This window comes from Tyto alba, unplaced genomic scaffold (genome assembly GCF_018691265.1).
Source record: "Tyto alba isolate M040663 unplaced genomic scaffold, T.alba_DEE_v4.0 Super-Scaffold_2, whole genome shotgun sequence".
Classification (NCBI taxonomy): Eukaryota; Metazoa; Chordata; class Aves; order Strigiformes; family Tytonidae; genus Tyto; species Tyto alba.
In genome coordinates, this window is record NW_024881282.1 from 15073035 (window position 1) to 15090187 (window position 17153).

The 17153-nt window shown below is 35.2% G+C and overlaps 1 protein-coding gene across 1 annotated transcript; it reads right to left on the minus strand.

The window, feature by feature from the left end:
• Positions 1 to 4045: 4045 nt before the first annotated feature.
• On the minus strand, positions 4046 to 17056 carry ANGPTL5 (angiopoietin like 5). Its single transcript, XM_009969030.3, has 8 exons — positions 16826 to 17056; positions 14984 to 15131; positions 13873 to 13976; positions 13192 to 13285; positions 12172 to 12272; positions 7307 to 7427; positions 6088 to 6273; positions 4046 to 4884 (listed from the first exon to the last, which is right to left on the minus strand). The coding sequence occupies exons 1-8, from the start codon at positions 16922 to 16924 to the stop codon at positions 4565 to 4567; spliced, it is 1173 nt and encodes a 390-aa protein (XP_009967332.1). The 5' UTR covers positions 16925 to 17056; the 3' UTR covers positions 4046 to 4564.
• Positions 17057 to 17153: the final 97 nt, after the last annotated feature.

Below are 17153 nucleotides of genomic sequence, written 5' to 3' on the forward strand. Positions count from 1 at the left end.
TGGGGAGGAATGCTTTAACAGGGAGTGTAGTGATAGGACAAGGGGTAAATGTTTTAAATTGAAAGAGGATCGACTTAGATTAGTTATAAGGAAAAAGTTCTTCACTGTGAGGGTGGTGAGACACTGGCACAGGTTTCCCAGAGAATCTGTGGCTGCCCCCTCCCTGGAAGGGTTCAGGGCCAGGTTGGATGGGGCTGGGAGCAACCTGGTGTAGTGGAAGGTGTCCCTGCCCATGGCAGGGGGGTTGGAACTGGAGGATCTTTAAAGGTCTCTTCCAACCCAAACCATTCTATGAATCTATGAATATTTCCATTAAAACTACCTCAGATTCCATTCAAGGGAGTCTACAGAGATTAGAGTGAGGCTAACAGGAACATTACCATGTTACTGAATTTAGTGTTTTAGTGTTTTATCTTTTATGTATCAGATAGGGAGGAGGGAAAAGCAGATATTCCTTTAATCTCAGAACATTATTCATACAGCTTTGTGCTTCATATCACATTGTACTTTGGCAGTGGAGCTGTGCACTCTGTTTTAACCCACTGGAGGCATGCATCAGAATTTCATGGTATTATACTTTTCAGGTTGCAGCATCTTCATGTCTGCTCATGCTGCCAACATTTGCAGAACATCCAACACAGTAGATTTCAAGAAAGAGTTCTTGAGACAATAGTTTAAATAGTATGTTAATTGTGCATTACATTAGTGATCCTTAAATAATTGGGAAAACTTATGGAAACTGTTGCATACAACCAACTAAAATTTAGAGTCGGCTATGAAACAGTTTCCTACTTGCAAGTCTGAGTACTGTGCAATGCACATAAACATGCTATTAACTTTGTAGTGAAGTATCAATACAATGCAGTGTTATTTTTTCATAAATATGTTTCATAACAGAGACCAGTAACAAAACCAAAATGTTTTCTCATGTCAATGAAACATGACTGATTATAAAGTTTTAAATACATGCCAGAATTTACGGTGAAAAAGAAAAAAAAAAAAGTATTCTAAATACTTTAGAGGATCTTTTACTGCCCAATTAAGGATTTTCCAAGTGGAAAGTAAAATGCCTTTAGTTGTACTGTTTTGTTATTTCCAGATGTCTAATACAGTGAACCCTGCACTGCCACGTCAGTACTACTCAGGCTGTGGAAATCGTATTTTCATTTATTTATATTACTGTACCATCATAAACTGGGTCAAATAAGTTGAGTTCACCAAACTGAATTGAAGACATACTCTTGGAAAAAGAAAACAAAAGAAAGAAATGCAGTTTCATAACATCAGAGATTACATGTCCTTTAAAAACAACTTCTCAGTCTGGAGTATCATTCCTGGAATAGATATTGTGTAGTTCAACCAAACTACTTTTTATTTGGAACTCTCAGTCAGTTCCTCTTCATATTCTACACCCTACATGTTCCTTTTTTTTTAGTTGAAACAGGTCTGTTTGGGTAATAACCAGCTGATTACCAGTCCTAAATATCTGGCCACAAAAATCTTATGTATGGTGGCTGGGAACCATGAGTTGTAAATATGGAACATAGGCCCCCTGAATCAGTTTAATGTCCTTGTAAATTATCTGTGTTTAACTAAAAAAATATTTGTTTTCACAGTTGTTTTATTCTTAGAGAGGAAATGGAATGAACCTTTGAAGACAGTAGCCATCTATCACAAAACATTCTATTGTCACTGCAGTATTTCAGATTTGTACCAGGCAAGCTGCCAACTAATCCCTAGCACTCTGCTTTTCTAAGCATATGCTAAATTTTAAAACAAAAACAGACTATAGCAATACTCACACTTAAGAACATTCAAATGGTGATATAACTATGAGATTCCCACGCTCAAAAGCTTTTCAAAGAAGCCTTATTCAGATCCTCTCAGCTGCTAGAGTCCATGAAAGGAAACAAAATCATTAGATGATATTATTATCTAATTACTTGTTCTGGTGCCACGGAAGCACTAAGTGTGATCATGACTAGCAGATAATATGGCAAATACAGGAGGAGAAATTTTTAACAGTCTCTATTTTCATATATGGTTTCTAACCTGAAAAAGGAATAAAGCATTGTTGATATTTTGCTTAAGAACACTATATTGAGAACTCATAACTGAATGATTTCAAAGGAGTTAAAACCTGACTAGTATTTGCAATTTGGACCTCATCCTGTTTGCAGTTTACACTGTTGATCCAGCTCTCACAGCAGGACAAAGACACAAGTCAAGCCTGGGGCAAAATGCATTCATCTACAAAGGAAAGGAACTGTAAGTGACAGAGAACAGCATCTGCCTGTGACCCTGCTAGTAGATGGTATTAAAGCATACATATTGAGTTTAAAGCAGTCTTTGCAAATAGTCATGGAAATGTTTTTCTCTTCCAAGGAACAGTAAATATTCCAATGCCCCCCCAGTATTGATATTGAGAATTGAATTTATTTTTTGTATAGGTTTGCAATTTGACTTGTCTTTAAGATCCAATGTCTATTTGCAAGAATGATCCTTCAAGCTTTAGTTACATTTTCAGGCCCATCTCCTCTGTTATTTGTTACAGTCAGCTAATCTAACCAACACTGACAAAGGAGACACTAAACCTGGTAATTAAATGTGGTAATATCTGACAGCACAGATCTACAATCTTCATTTTCTACCTTCATTTTCAAGCAGGGATTCTAATGAAGTCAAAAGGGGCCGCAGGGTGTCGGTAGACTCTAGCTCTACACTCAGCTTCCAGATTCCTTACTTAGACTCTTCCTTTCTGTTCACAGAGTTTGAAGCTTTCATCAAAGCCATTAAAATGCTGTGAAATTTAGCCACTGGCATTCTCCAGTAGGATTGCACTGCAGTCTGGGGACTCTTTCTGATATAATAGCCCTAATACAGTGACAACACCCAGGCTTGCAGCCAAAATTAATACTCTTTAAACAATCACATACTGCTCTAATGATTGTTAATCTCACAGAAGCTCTTTCATTTTAGTATCTACCTTCATAGGTCTGCTGGATCCATGCTGCTGTTAGAAGGGATTGGATTCCTGCTAAGTCTGGGCTGAGCAGGAGGGCTAAAAAGGATGTACATAATATCTCTCCAATTCTAATTCCGAAGACTACAGGGTCTGACAACAAAGTGCCCTCATGCTCAGAGAGTTCAGTCTCCCCAAAAGCATGAGCTACCCCCTCTCTCACAATCCCTCTATGGGGCTTGTGATATTTTTCCTCAAGCAACTTCCCCCCGTGCTTCTACCATAGGCCCCCGCTATAAGGATAATCCTCAGTTTCTCTCTAGCAGAGAGAAACCTTCTGCTTTTAGCAACTTCTTACCTCCAATTGTTAAGGACTAGTCAAGCATAGAAGAAAAGAGGAATTTTTTCTCTCCCTTAACCTTGTAACATACCCTATCAAAAGCTTAATTTCCTCCTATAGCTACATATATCTTTGGAAAGAAGTTCTAAAACATGCTGGTTCTGAACTGATGATTGTTTCTGCTCACTGTATTAGTGCTTGGTCAAAGTGCGAGACAGCAAAGAGAATACCCATAGAGTTTTTAACTGATTTCATGTCACATGTTACTACAGAGCTGATCTACTGAAACTGAAGCAGAGAGGAGAAATGCCATGCCTAGTTGCTACAGCATAGATGCCAGGTTCCAGAAGCATTTCTGTACTGACAATATTCACGTTGTTGATATTATTCTGTTTTTACTGACAGAAATTCAAACCATTCACACAACTTAAAATGTATTTACACAACTCAAATTGGTTTTGTTCATTACCACATGATCATTCACAAAGTGAATGCCAGTAAGAACAGAAAACATAACATCAGGCCTATATAGCAAAAAATTAAACCTCCAAAGGTTATATGAAATGTTATACATTTTCTTTGAAAAAAAGTGTTGATTTTAGTGAAGTGTGAAATAGACAATGGTAGAATAAAAATCTGATTATGAAAGACATTAACTGTAAAAATTAAATACAAAAGAGACCATAATCCTTGTATGTCAGTATCTACCTTCCTTGTATAAAAATCAGTCCCTGAGAGCACACAGAACCTTATATATGTGTTGGAATAAGTCAGTGTTTGCTTGCCTGATAAGGAATATAGAAAGAAGAGCTGATTCTGGAAAATTAACCTAAGGTGAAGAAAAGGTATTTTTCCAAAATATAATGATGGAAAAAGCAGGTATATTGCTTCTAAAAAGAAAATTTGCTGAAATTTCTTGGCAATTCAGATATGCAGAGAGCATAGAAAAAACACATTCAAAAGTCAACATTACACTCCTTTTTATAATTTCTCTGAGACTGCATAAGAGGCAGTTGAATAAAAGCCGGCAAACACTAAGCATCATCCATTTTTCGAAAACCCTATTCTTCTTAGGACCTTCTTACTCAAGCAGGAACACTACAGATGCTGACATTTCATAATAAAAATGAGTAACTATATTATGGAAATACCTAATAAAGTTTTAAGACCGAACTGTTCAGGTGAAAATGAAAGTTATTTATAATGCAGTGATACATTATCCCACATAACTGCAAGAAGAGATATATTTCTATTTTCATAGGTTAATGGAAATATGGATTATAGGTTCTCCGAATTTTCATTGAAACCGATTTAATTTTGACGGGTTTATCGTTCATTGTCCATGTATCCCAGTGAATCCCAGTTGCAAGAAATCTACCTGTGTAGCGATGAACACCATTAAGATTTGCAAGGCCACACTGGTTGAACCACCATCCGGTGTTACCACTGAAGTTACTGCAGCTTTTTACAGGCTGTTCTTTAATAGTGCACATTGGCCTGCATCCATCATTATCAACATCAAATGTGCTGAAAGGCATTGAATTCTGGTTATCTTCTTTTCTATGCCCTCTAAATGCATCACCTAAGTACAAGACATAAAACAGAAGGATAAAAGAGTTATTTATGGAGAAACATAACATTTCTTACTTGTTGTATTCCTTGCAAGCTTTTCCTTTTAATTTATTAGAAAAATAGATTTCTTTAAAAGCAGTTCAAAAACACTGAATAATGAGCTGTCAATGTGTAAAAGATGTAGGAAAGAAAAAGTATAAAATACTGAGAAGTATGGAAGAAGTCGAAATTCGATGAAACATCTTTATATTGTTGTTGCTTTTAGTGATGCACATTAGCTATGAAGGTGAAGGCTTCTGTCCTCAAAGACAGTGGAAGATAAAAGAAACAAAAAGGATTGTTAACTTCAGATTTCCCAGCGTTGTGCCCAAATCCCCAGAGTGAGTCATGAGAGAAAATGGAATTGTTAAAACAAAAAGGTCAGTGACTACTGGTTCTGTTGTCTCACTAAAGAAACATTTCTTACAAATACAGGTGGAGTGAAGCACCAACTCATTTAGAGAATAACTATAAGGAACATTCTTGCATACTTTTGCAAACATGCCAAAAAAAAAAAAAAAAAAAGGTAGAAAAAAGCAGTAAGATATGGTGCAAAATTAACACAAATATTTGCACGTTTGGTATAGCTACGATACTAAGAGTGGTCTGGAATTGTAAATTAATTTGTGTCCATATATCAGCCAGTAACTTATACACTGTAAGCCTAATTTGTTCCAGTTGTATTTTTTTCTCTCTCCTTTTTACACCACTGTCTGGGCACTTCTGAAATAACCAAAGCAACATCAGGAAGACTTCCACTAAGGTCAGCAAATTTGGGATGAGGTAATGGACATCTGAAGAATTGAACCATTAGATCGAAGTTCAAAACCACACACAAAATCCCTTATGTATTATATATATATTCTGTGGACTTGAATCCATTAAAATTAATTTTATTTATTTATTATCTTTATTAAAGGACTGTTTATTCAATTAAAGACCTTGAAGCAATAGAATAAAATTATTCTATTTTATGTAAAGACTGATGGCATAACCAATCACTACATCATTGACCATTTATCTGCATAAGTGTTCATTATGTACCAACTAGAGAAAACCAGATGAGACGTAAACATTTTTAAAGTTATCTTAATTAATACTCTTTTGAATTCATTTTTTCACATTAAGAAAGGGACCAGCTATCTTTAAATACTTTAAAGAAGGAAATTCTTACCAGCATTTCCTGAATAACGTCCCAAGTGGATCTTAAAAGAACATGCTTCATCCTCTATCCAAAAGTCATCATATGATGCATAGGCATGCTTGTCATTTTCTGATTCCAAATCCACATAAAGACTGAAACTAGTGGCTTTTTGATTTACTATGTGAAAAATCTTCCTCAGCCCAAGCCAAAATTCCCCTAAAACAGAAATATAATACAGAGTCAATAAACTTCTAGAAATGTAGAGTGTAAAAGTACTACTTTCCTTCCTGATCCAAGTGTAATAAAAGTTGTAAGATAGGCTTACATTCCTTTGAAAGACTAATGAGGGTACAGAGTAATCTTCCTACTTCACTGGGAAATCCATGGAAAGAATTCCCATGTGTGCATCATCTCTTTCCTCTGTGACAATTTTAGAAAATTGTCCACCTGATAACTTTCAAGCATTCGTCTTCAATATACATTAGAAGACCACAAAAACTGGATGTGCTAAAGATCCACTTGATTAAACAGGATTCAGTTTCATTCCTAAGGGCAATACTGAGAAATTATAAATGTCAGCATTCTGTGAAATGCAACAAAACTCAAAGCCTGTTCTTGAGATTGGCTGCCTCTGTAAATCACACTTTTTTCCATGAAAGGTTGTCCCATATGAGCTGAGCTTTTTTGTATAGTTGAAAAGTTGTGTGTTTCCACTGCAATCCCAGATAAACTCCTGAAAGAGCAACTGGTTTTAGATTTAATGGATGAAATGTGGCAGTAAAAAAGTAATATCACAGCTGTGTTGGTATTAGCTACTGACATATTTCCATTCTCTTTCTAGCTTCGCAAGCCCTATGGTGAAATATTACTGATTTTTCTCTGCTTTAAGGAAATCTTTTGAAAATGTGATTAAAACCAACAAAGGCTTTTTTAAAAAAAAAAAAAAAATCTGAAAAATGGGGAAATACAATTTACACATTATTTCAGGAAGAAAATATCACAACATTTTAAATGTGAGATTGAGGATGGGCAGTGGCTAAAGACCCTAGTATGGTGATAGTCATGATCGAAAAGATCACACAACAGATTTGATGGAAAAAACCTTTTAAGTATAAATAAGACTCTTACAAAACAAGAACTTCACTCCCTATACTACTAAAAATCCCACACAATTTAGTGGAATGTAGCTCACATAAAGACTGCAGAAATGTTGTGTCCAAAGTGCTTTTAAAATTTTTAAAATTAATACCAGAAAGGTCACCAAATCCATCCAGATATTCAGACCATGTTCTCTGAAATGGAATGATTCCATCAGTTCTTTTCTGAACCACAGTCCATCCACCTCCTTGAAAATCCATGTCACACAAAACCTGAAATAGACATAGATTAAGCATTCCTGAAGAAGCTGTTACAAAGAAAACATTTTAATTTAATAAAGATAGACTATTCATAGTTTTGCTAAGCAACAAAACTTTCAAATATTTTAACAAAAAACTCAAAGAAAATAAAAAATTAAGCTGCAGTATTTTCTATATGTTCCTGTTAGACTTCTTGATTTGGATATTTCCTTAGCCAAGAGAAACTGTTGTGTGCAAATGTCTGTTCATATCAGATATAATAAATAAGCTTTGATAAATGCTACTGTGTATTAACAATAGCATAAAGTGCAAGCAACTTGAAACGTCATATATCAGTCACGCAAAATATTACAGATACTGGCACTAACACTGAGTATACCATTATTTCAGCAAAGCAACACAGACACAACTTCTTATGTGTTCTCCCTCACCATATACCTTCTTCCCCAGAAATAATGTTTTTGTGATGCCTGGGAAATGTAGAGACCTTAATAAAGGTGAGGGAGTGAAAAAAGTGATAGGAATAACCCAGTGTATAATAATTTATGCTGGAGCAGCAAAAAAACTCTACGTAAGAAGGGGCCCAAATCTAGGGAAGTCCCAATGTGAACATTTAACAGCCTGCAACTGAACAGTCCCACTGAATACATAAGATCAGCTCTTGTATTTATGAGTCTTTACAAGTCTTTGCTAAAATTTGTGTCCAACAGCAGGTCAAATGGCAGTGGTCCAGCTGCCCTCTGCTCTGCTATGGAATATCACATTATGTGGCAAATTTTCTCCTCAGCCCATTTAATTATATACACGTAATTGTGTTCCCTAAATTAGGAATCTTACTGCCTTTTTCTCCCCCGGGATCCCCCTTACACAGAGCAATGTGCATTCATAGCATGGCTCTGGGAAACCAAGATCTAAATCACTCTCTGCAGACGTTGGTTATCTCCACTGTCTACAGAAAGGGCACCTAGACCCTTGGCTGCTCTCTAGGGATTTCAGTTAAGTCTGTAATGTTAAGTGGAATGTATCCAGGTCACTCTGGGTATTTTTTATGTCCCCATTGCCAGAGCTTGACCAGTTCTAACAGGGATTAGAAAGTCAGAGCATCCTAATGTAGAAAGGTGCATATTGCACATTTAGACACTGCACTACCTAAGCTGTTCAAAGTAGTTCTAGGAGATACTATGCTTAATTAGTGTTTGAAAACAGAGGCTCATTTGTGTCTCCCAATGTGACTAGTTACCAAGAGAATTAATCTGGAAGATGCTTATAGTTATGGAGCCATTAGGCTACATGTGGTAACAAAAGGAAGTTCAGAATATAACGTTGGTTATCAGTGAATCATAACAGTAAGCAGATGCACAAGTCAGGGAGTAAAGCAGGAATTTGTTGTTCATGTTTGCTCATGAAACATGTTTCATGAGAGATTTGCAATCTTAGCCAGTTGCTAAAAGTAAAGTCTAGGTGGAAGTCAGTTCAACCCTCAAAAATATTGTGGCAGTCTGATCTTTATAGGTTGCACCTTATTGCCTGTATGAGCCAGATATTTTTCATGAAAACAAAGACTTCTTCCTTGGCAGGAACACATCATCATATTCAGAACCTGTGACTTAACAACATCTTTATGAATTACAAGAAAGCAACTGGACAGAGCTGCAATGTGATCTAATACAACCTGGGGAATCTTGAATATTCAAGTAAGTCAATGCCATTGGATGCTTTGAGCAATCCTTGCAGCACAAATACTGAATGAATCATAGTAAGCGTCATGTGCATGATGGGCTTTATTCCTTGGAGAATCACATGCTTACTTTAGTCACCCAAGGAGGGTGGAACTGGAATAAAAAGAAGATTCCAAAATGAATATTAAAATGCAAATACCTAAAACTCATTAAAAATAATCCCATTGCCTCATCTGCTGTCTTGAGAAGATGGTTGCATTCTTGGCTACTCCTGTGTCTATGAGTTAGAAATACAGAGAGGAGCCCATTTGGTCACAACATCAATCTTCAGTCCAATATAAATCAGTGGGAGTGTTGATAATTCTCAGAAGGGCAGATTTGGTTTGCATGAAAGGTCATCAGCCAATCAGATATGACACCAAAACATACAACAGCTAACTAAGATAATCGTATTGTAATAGTTAATCCACTTTACAGCTTGTTCTATATCTCATATCATGCAAAGTGTGAGGGGCACAACTGTGCCAGGTATAACTTAAATTAAATGAGCAGGAGAATGCTTCTACTGAATATTTCTTCCCTTTCCATCTGAAGTGTGTGTAAGAGGTATATTCCAAACAACTGTTTAGTTTGTTTGACCCATCTTAGAAATATCATTGATCTAAATTTACTCAGTGAAAAATGTATAAGAAAGAGATCATGATTCAATTTTCCAGAAGTGAAATGGGTTTGAATTGCCTCATGTATGAATGCTCAGACAAAATCCCATTGGGGACGAATGATCTGAGATGATACCTGCCACTGCCACTGAAAGTGGATATTCTTAGAGCTCCTGGAATTCAGGTTACAATTAGCCCAAGTTAAGCATCAAGATTTATACTCACTTTTGAAAACATGAGGTTTTAAACATGAAAACATGAGAACAAGATCAAGTTATCTACATAGTTTTCTTCATTTTCTGGTATCTTTATGCAAATGATTCTAGAGACATTTGGGGTTAGTGTAGTTACTTACATTTAAAGGGCAGTTTATTGCTGAAAAGGTCCTCACTGAAATAAATTGTTTCATGCTGGCTTTGGTTTTTGGTTTTTAATTTCTTATTATGTTTTTTTGCCTCTTTGTATTTTTCTTATTTTGCTAGTCTGCAGAACTGGCAGAACTCCTGGCTGTTAGCCCCTTAAAATGCATTACAGTTTCTTGTTTATGTTTTAATGTCTTGGTATTTTTGTTCATCTATCATTTCTCTCATACCCTTTTTATGCTTCAACACATGGAAGAATTTGCATTAAACAGGTTTCCTTAAGATAACATTCTTTATGGAACACACATATTTTAGAAATTTTTGCTCTGAGAACTTTTTGGCACTATCTTGTCAGATCTGTGTAGCATCTACCAGAAAAGAAATGAGACATTCATGAGTGCAGAAGTTTCTTCTCATTATTTATTGTTACCTTGTGCTTTTAATCAAGTTATTATGATTTTTCTTTTTGTTTCTTATTCTCCTTACAGAACCTTTCCACTCGTATAGCTGATTCTCAGATTCTGGCAGTATCTTTAAATGTAGAAAAATGTCAAAAATACTTCTGAAGTGAAAGAAACTTTATAATTTCAGATTTATTTGCCAAAAGCTATAAGTGAGCTGAGAAATCACATTTCTCACATAGATTAGTGATACCATCTCTCAGGAAAAGTAATTTGCGTGAGGTATGAATATTTCCTCAATGGAACCCCCCTCAATCCAGAAGAAATTCTGAAACAGATGCATTTTGTGCTATGGTTCATCCCGGGGTGAGGCAGACAGCAACTTCTTCATACTATAAACATGGTTGTTCTGCGAACACTTCCTGTCTTTGCCTTTCTTTTACCTGGAAGGAATCTGCTGATGAGTTACAGATCTTTTCCCTGAGCTCTCCGCATTGTAGAGAGAGAATTACAGGTTTTTCTATCAGGGGTCTGCAGAAACAAGTTCATCTTTTCTTTTGAGATCCCAGCATACTTCTGAAGCCTTTACATAACCAGTTTGAGCTCTTTTTTTGTAGCATTTTGTAAGGTTCCAACTGGCTAGAGATAAAGGGATTCATCCTTCCTTTGTTATATATAAAGGAAGACCATAAAGTTAGGTATTAAATTTTGCTATTTATTAGCTGCCTTAAACTCCACATCTTTTCTCCAAATACTAATGACCCCAGGATGTTCTGAAAAATTAAAGGCTTGAAAGTGCCCTATCTGTCTTTCCACTATGCATAAGGACCTCCCCAAGTAGAATAGCCTGAAGTGGAAATAAGCACAAAACAAAGTATTCCTTGTGTTTGCATGGGTGTAAATGTCCTGAGCCCGAGGAAATTAACCCAAAACTCTCTTCTCCTAGATGAGCACTATAACTCTGAGCAGTAACAGAAAATGCAGATGGTGATAGGAAACATAACTGCTGCAGTTCATTCCGTATTTCATCCTTTTTTCTTTAAGAATGTATATCCTGAAAATTGGATATGAAAACTAAAAGTTTAGATACCTCTCTCCCTCCAGACTGAGTTATAATGATACTCAGACAACAGCTAAGCACCTACTCCTCAAACTGATGTACATCTGCATCTATATTGAGATGCCTATACAATATCATTGACCAAGCTATAGGCATCAACGGAGTCACCTCTTCAGAGAAGGCAATACTATACAGTCATCCAGCAGAATAATTCAAATAGCCAAAGGTCCCATTTTAGGAGCCAAATGTCACTTAGTCACTTGACTCCTTAGTTTTCCATCTCTAAAACAGTAAAGAACAGCACTTCTCAATGTCAAAAAGGGGTGCTGGAAAATAACTTGGGTTTTCCTCTTTGGTACATTTTTCACTGCATATGAAAACTGATGATGAGATCTTATGACAGACATTAAATTTCTTTGTAGAAAATGAGAAACTCATCAAAATTATAGCAATGGCAGAGACATTTGAAAGATTTAATACATTTCTTATTCATCTGTTGAGAAACTGTAAAGGAAAATACTTTAAATCTATTAAATATATTCTAAGTGCACATTCTGAAGCAAACTGTGACTATCCTGAGAGATAAAGTTATTACCTCAAAAGGATAATTTGATCCTTCTGGATGGATAATGTACAGACCAGTTGGAGTTTTTGAAACTGAACCAATGGTATCTTTAATATCAGTGCAATCCAACCCTAGAGAACAAAGTATTTGAGAAGATTCATTAGAAAAACATGTTAAAAAACCCAAACACATCTTAAGCACAGGATTATTACTTTTCTTGGTAACATATGAATGATTTCAAATAGCATTTTCTTGTCATGTAAACTTTAAAATCATGTTATGTCATGAATTTACCTCATAAATTAAAATTCTCTGAACTCCATTAAGCTCAGAAAGAAGTATAAATCATAATTTATAGAGAAAGCTCTTTATAATCTTAATAGATATGACACAAAAATTAAAGACTACATATCTGGGACCTTTTACAGATTTTATTTAGGTAACGCTTTTACTGAGAAAAATATTTTCTGGGGAAAAGATGGCTTTTTCCTGCAGATATTTGTATTTACACTTGTAAAAGCCTTTACATCATAATGTATACATAAAAAACCCTTTTCTTCTAAGTGTTAAGCCAGGTCTGTGTTAAACATACTCAAACAAGCAGTTTCTATGGCCAGTAGGACTGCTTAGAGGTCATTTTTCCTTTATTTGGGATGGACATTACAAAGATTAACTGCCCAGCGTACAAGTGGCTACCATCCTATTTGAATAAGGTTGTTGCAAATGCAGAGCACACTTTCTTTCATTGCAAAACAAAGTGCAATTTAGCAACATCAGATCACTTATGAACTTATGATTATACTTGTCATTTTGCATAAAAATCAATAAGATGCTAAACAAGATGCACAAAATTATCAGTTGCAAATTATTGAAAGCACTCTTTATAATGACATTCTTAAACAGTTCACAAATTTTCCAGAGTTTATGTGTTACTGACACAGAATAAATACTGTAAATGTTATAACCGATTACCTTTGCTTTACTTAGTTCTTTGTCAAGATACTAAGACAAAAAGTGAAGAGGTCAAGACTAAATGCAACAAATACCTACCATGAGACTGAACTGCTTTGTAAGGAAGTGGATCCAAATGCTTTCTCAAAACTTCTGCATTCAAAAGAAGAAGTCTGTTCATGAGTTCATTTACCTGCAAATTCATATAAAAGATCTTTAATTAGGTTGTAATGAGGAATTTTACATTCTAAAGGTGTTCTTTTTGACTCATTGTAAATATAATCTGAAGTTCATTTTTGTGATGTCTTGATGATTCATACCTTTCATTAGGTGAATTGGTCTGATTTTTTACTTTTTTTATCCAAAATCATTTTTAGGTACAATTCCAGTTAATTAAAAAAACCCTTTCAGTTTGATTTTAAGGCTTTTTATCTGTACTGAGTGATGCACAGTATTTGTAAACTACTATCAGAGTTAATGATAAAATGTCATCTGCACAAATATGACAGGACTGGAGATAGCAACCAGTCTGGAGTAATAGTCCTCCACTTACCCTCACTTACCCTACTACCATGCATGCCAGTAAGTTGTGGATCAGATACAGTGCTTATCACTCCTCATAGAAATAGAATTCACACCCTATCCAAGGTAGAAGGAATGATGATAGCGACACTAATTCTACTGTTTTAATGACAGTATAAATGCTTAATTTTCTTCAGTTAGACAATACCTGCAGTGATAAATAATAAATCAAAATCTTTATGATAAAGAAAAAATTACCTGATTAGAAAGGTAATCCAAAGAAGACTGTTGATCATCCATCATGTTTCTTACCAGTTTTTTTGTACTTCTTGCATATTCAACAAGAGAGTTCTGCAAATTTCCTTTAAAAGAAATATGTTCATCCACTTTGTTATCATAAATCTAGAAATATTCTCGACTGAATGATGACACACTTATTTATGAGATGTAAGTGAATACTGAAGGTGTTTAATCTTAAGGTACCTAAAAATGAAACCAAAGTAGTATCGGGACCACAGATTAAAGCCAAAGATGCTAAAAACCTCAGCCTCACTGGCTGCAGTAAAGACATCTTAAGAGATGATGGCTCTTCTTAAGACTTGAAGAAGAATTTCATCTTATCCTTGGGCAACTTGGATGATTAGTTAATGGATATCACAGAAATCCAAATGGAAATGATAAAAGGCAGATATATAAGGATTCCTGTCATCCTACATTTACTCATTCACTCTGCTACTCCTGTTTTTTTGCCCTGATGCTAAAAATAAATTTAAAAAGTAAACCTGTCAGGTAAGTAATAATACATATTAAAAAATCATATGGGAGACACAAGAATTCTGACAATTTTTTTCTGAGGCTGATTGCATCATTTGCGGTGTAGGTTGTCAAGGCAGTGAATAGTGCAATGTAATCCTGCATAAGTATCTATAAAAGGCAAGCTGAAGTATAGATTTTCTCCCACTTTAACTAACTGACTAACTCCCACCTAACTTCCCCACACCCAACTCTGATGTTTAAATGAGGGACAGACACCCTACTCTTTCTCTCTAATGTAGAGACCTACCAACATTCAAAGGGTAACAGATCTAGGTGGACTGAGCTGCTGCCTGGAATTGCCTGTCTTCCCCAGTGACTATAAAGAGAGATTAGCATGATTATACTTTGACTTTGTCACACCAGCTGCATCCCAAAAACATGGCGCCCCAAATTTTCTCAACAGTTCTTAGCCTGGGCAGCAGGGTCAAAGGCTGTCACATGTGCTCAAGAAGATTAAAAAATAAATTCGCACAGCGTAGCGTAGCATAGCAGAGGATTGCATAGCATGGCATTGCATAGCTTGTCACTGAGAGTATTCTTTATGAATACATACTGCACATGTAATGTTTTTCCCCTCGTAAAATTTTAGCTTGAACATCACATGGTACAAGGCATTGTTCTTTTTGTTTTGAAATATCTGCAGATTTATTTTTCTCTTCTGCCTTGAGTGGTTCCTCCACAGCTCCAACATTCCTTGTGCCCTGTTGTACCAAACAATGGAGGGGGAAATAAATTGATCATAAAGCATATATAAAATAGCTCAGTCTGCCAAAATGAAGTAGATTGCTCCATGGGTCTTCCTTCAAAACCTGTTTTTTTTAAAGCTTTTTCAAGTGATATTTGACAGAGCTGAGACCAAGGCCTGTTATATGTCCTCTGCTTAGCCATACCTCAACAAGAGAAAGAGTGTCAGAGGTAAATAATAACCTCTTATAAATTTAAAAAATACCTCCAACATTTCTGGTAAAGTATTCTAGCTGTGAGCACTGTGAACTGGAGGCAAGAACTTGCAAATCTTGCATTTAAGAAGCTCACATTTTAGGAATCCCTACACCCAACAGACATCTCAAATGCTAACAATGGAAAGGAGCAGGCTTTTGGATTTACCACATATTAGCAAAACATTTTCACTATTGAAGTGTTACTTAGACTCTGATGGTGGAAATACTTGCACAAGTTATTAATCTATGCACAGAGCAGTCCCAAGCAGATTTGCAGACAAACTTATCATTACAAAAATATTTTAAATTCTCTTATAGAGGAACGAATAAAGGGACACTATTCACAGGCACACAATTATATGAAATAGTAACAATAAAAGCATGAGTAAAATTAGTTACACCTATTAATGTTCTGTTAAAATAATACTTTTATATTTATTATTTTTTCTTTCATGGTGCCAGCTGACATAAAATAAGGGAACGCCTCTGACTCATCACTTAATAGATGCAAAAAGTTATTCCTGAAATATGTGTCATTGTCAAAAGACTAAGAAACATATTTTTGTTTGAGCCTTTGTTGATTCCATAATCTCAGCAAAGCATTGTAGTATGTTCATACACTGTATTTTCAAATGTAAATAGGATCCTTAGAAACATAAAGATTTTAAGGAGAAAGAAAACTTATTTAGAGTTCAGTATATCTTCAACATAATTGTTTTCTTTTCCTGCTTCAGGTTTCTCTTTCTGGTATTGGCACTACACTGGAAAAGTACTTAACAGGTTTTTTTCCTGATTTTTGCTTTTAAAAAGTGAAAGTAAAAATTACATAAAACTGTTAACAGAGATTTTACTAAGACAAAATATATTTCTGAATTATTAATGTAATTGCATTTTGTGTCTGGAGATAAATCCTAGAGAACTAATAGAATATGTTTCTTTAATTTTGAAATAAGCACAAAATAAAGGAAGAAAAATTCTATAAGAGTTATAAATAGATCACTTGACATTTATAGATCACTTGAAACGATGATTTGTTCCAGAGCTTTATCACAGCTACTCACCAGATGTTCAATTAAATACTGTCAAGCAAATATTTTTAATCAATATTTATTTTTAACAAAAGCCAGCATGAAACAGGCAATTAAACCTGACCTGAGCAGTCCAAGCAAAAATTGACTCTGCCAAAACCAATAGTTACTCTGCATTTATAGTCTTGCAGATGAGATTAAAAACATGGCCTAACAACTGAGCTGTGATGAAGGGCATTAAGACGAAAATATTCTAATACACTGAATTCCTACAATTTAGTTCCTTTAACTCAAAATACCTGATTCGTCTGTATTTTTATACCTGTCCTGAATAAAGCAATCTACATTTTAAAAACATCTGTCACTTTTCTGAGAAATCATTCAGTTATAATTATCTTATACAAGCAAAGTAATTGAAAATCTTACCTTAGATGAACAAGGTTTGACATCACTTATGACAGTCTCTCCTAAACCAAACAAAAAAATACTAAGACAAATCAGTGAAGTTACCCTAAAGCAGTTCATCTTTTACTTGAAGAAATGCAAATGTTTTGACGGGTTTCAAATTTCCGTGGAAAGGATTGTACACTATGAAGTCCTGAGCTAACTATTTGGGAATGTCTACAGCACAAAAAGCAGCCAACACATTCTCTCCTTTAATGTCTGGATTTAATAAACCACATTTCAATTGCACAGTAGATTTTATATACTACTGATTGTATCCTGAGAGCAATTATTGCTTATCACCTCTACA

Bases quoted from the DNA above. Each gene is read 5' to 3' on its own strand.
- ANGPTL5 (XM_009969030.3), bottom strand. From the start codon at position 16,924: ATGAACTGCTTTAGGGTAACTTCACTGATTTGTCTTAGTATTTTTTTG. The intron at 12,273-13,191 runs GTAGGTATTTGT...TTTGTTCTCTAG, and splicing joins CAAAGCAGTTCAGTCTCATG to GGTTGGATTGCACTGATATT. The intron at 7,428-12,171 runs GTAATAACTTTA...TGTCTATTTCAG, and splicing joins GATCAAATTATCCTTTTGAG to GTTTTGTGTGACATGGATTT.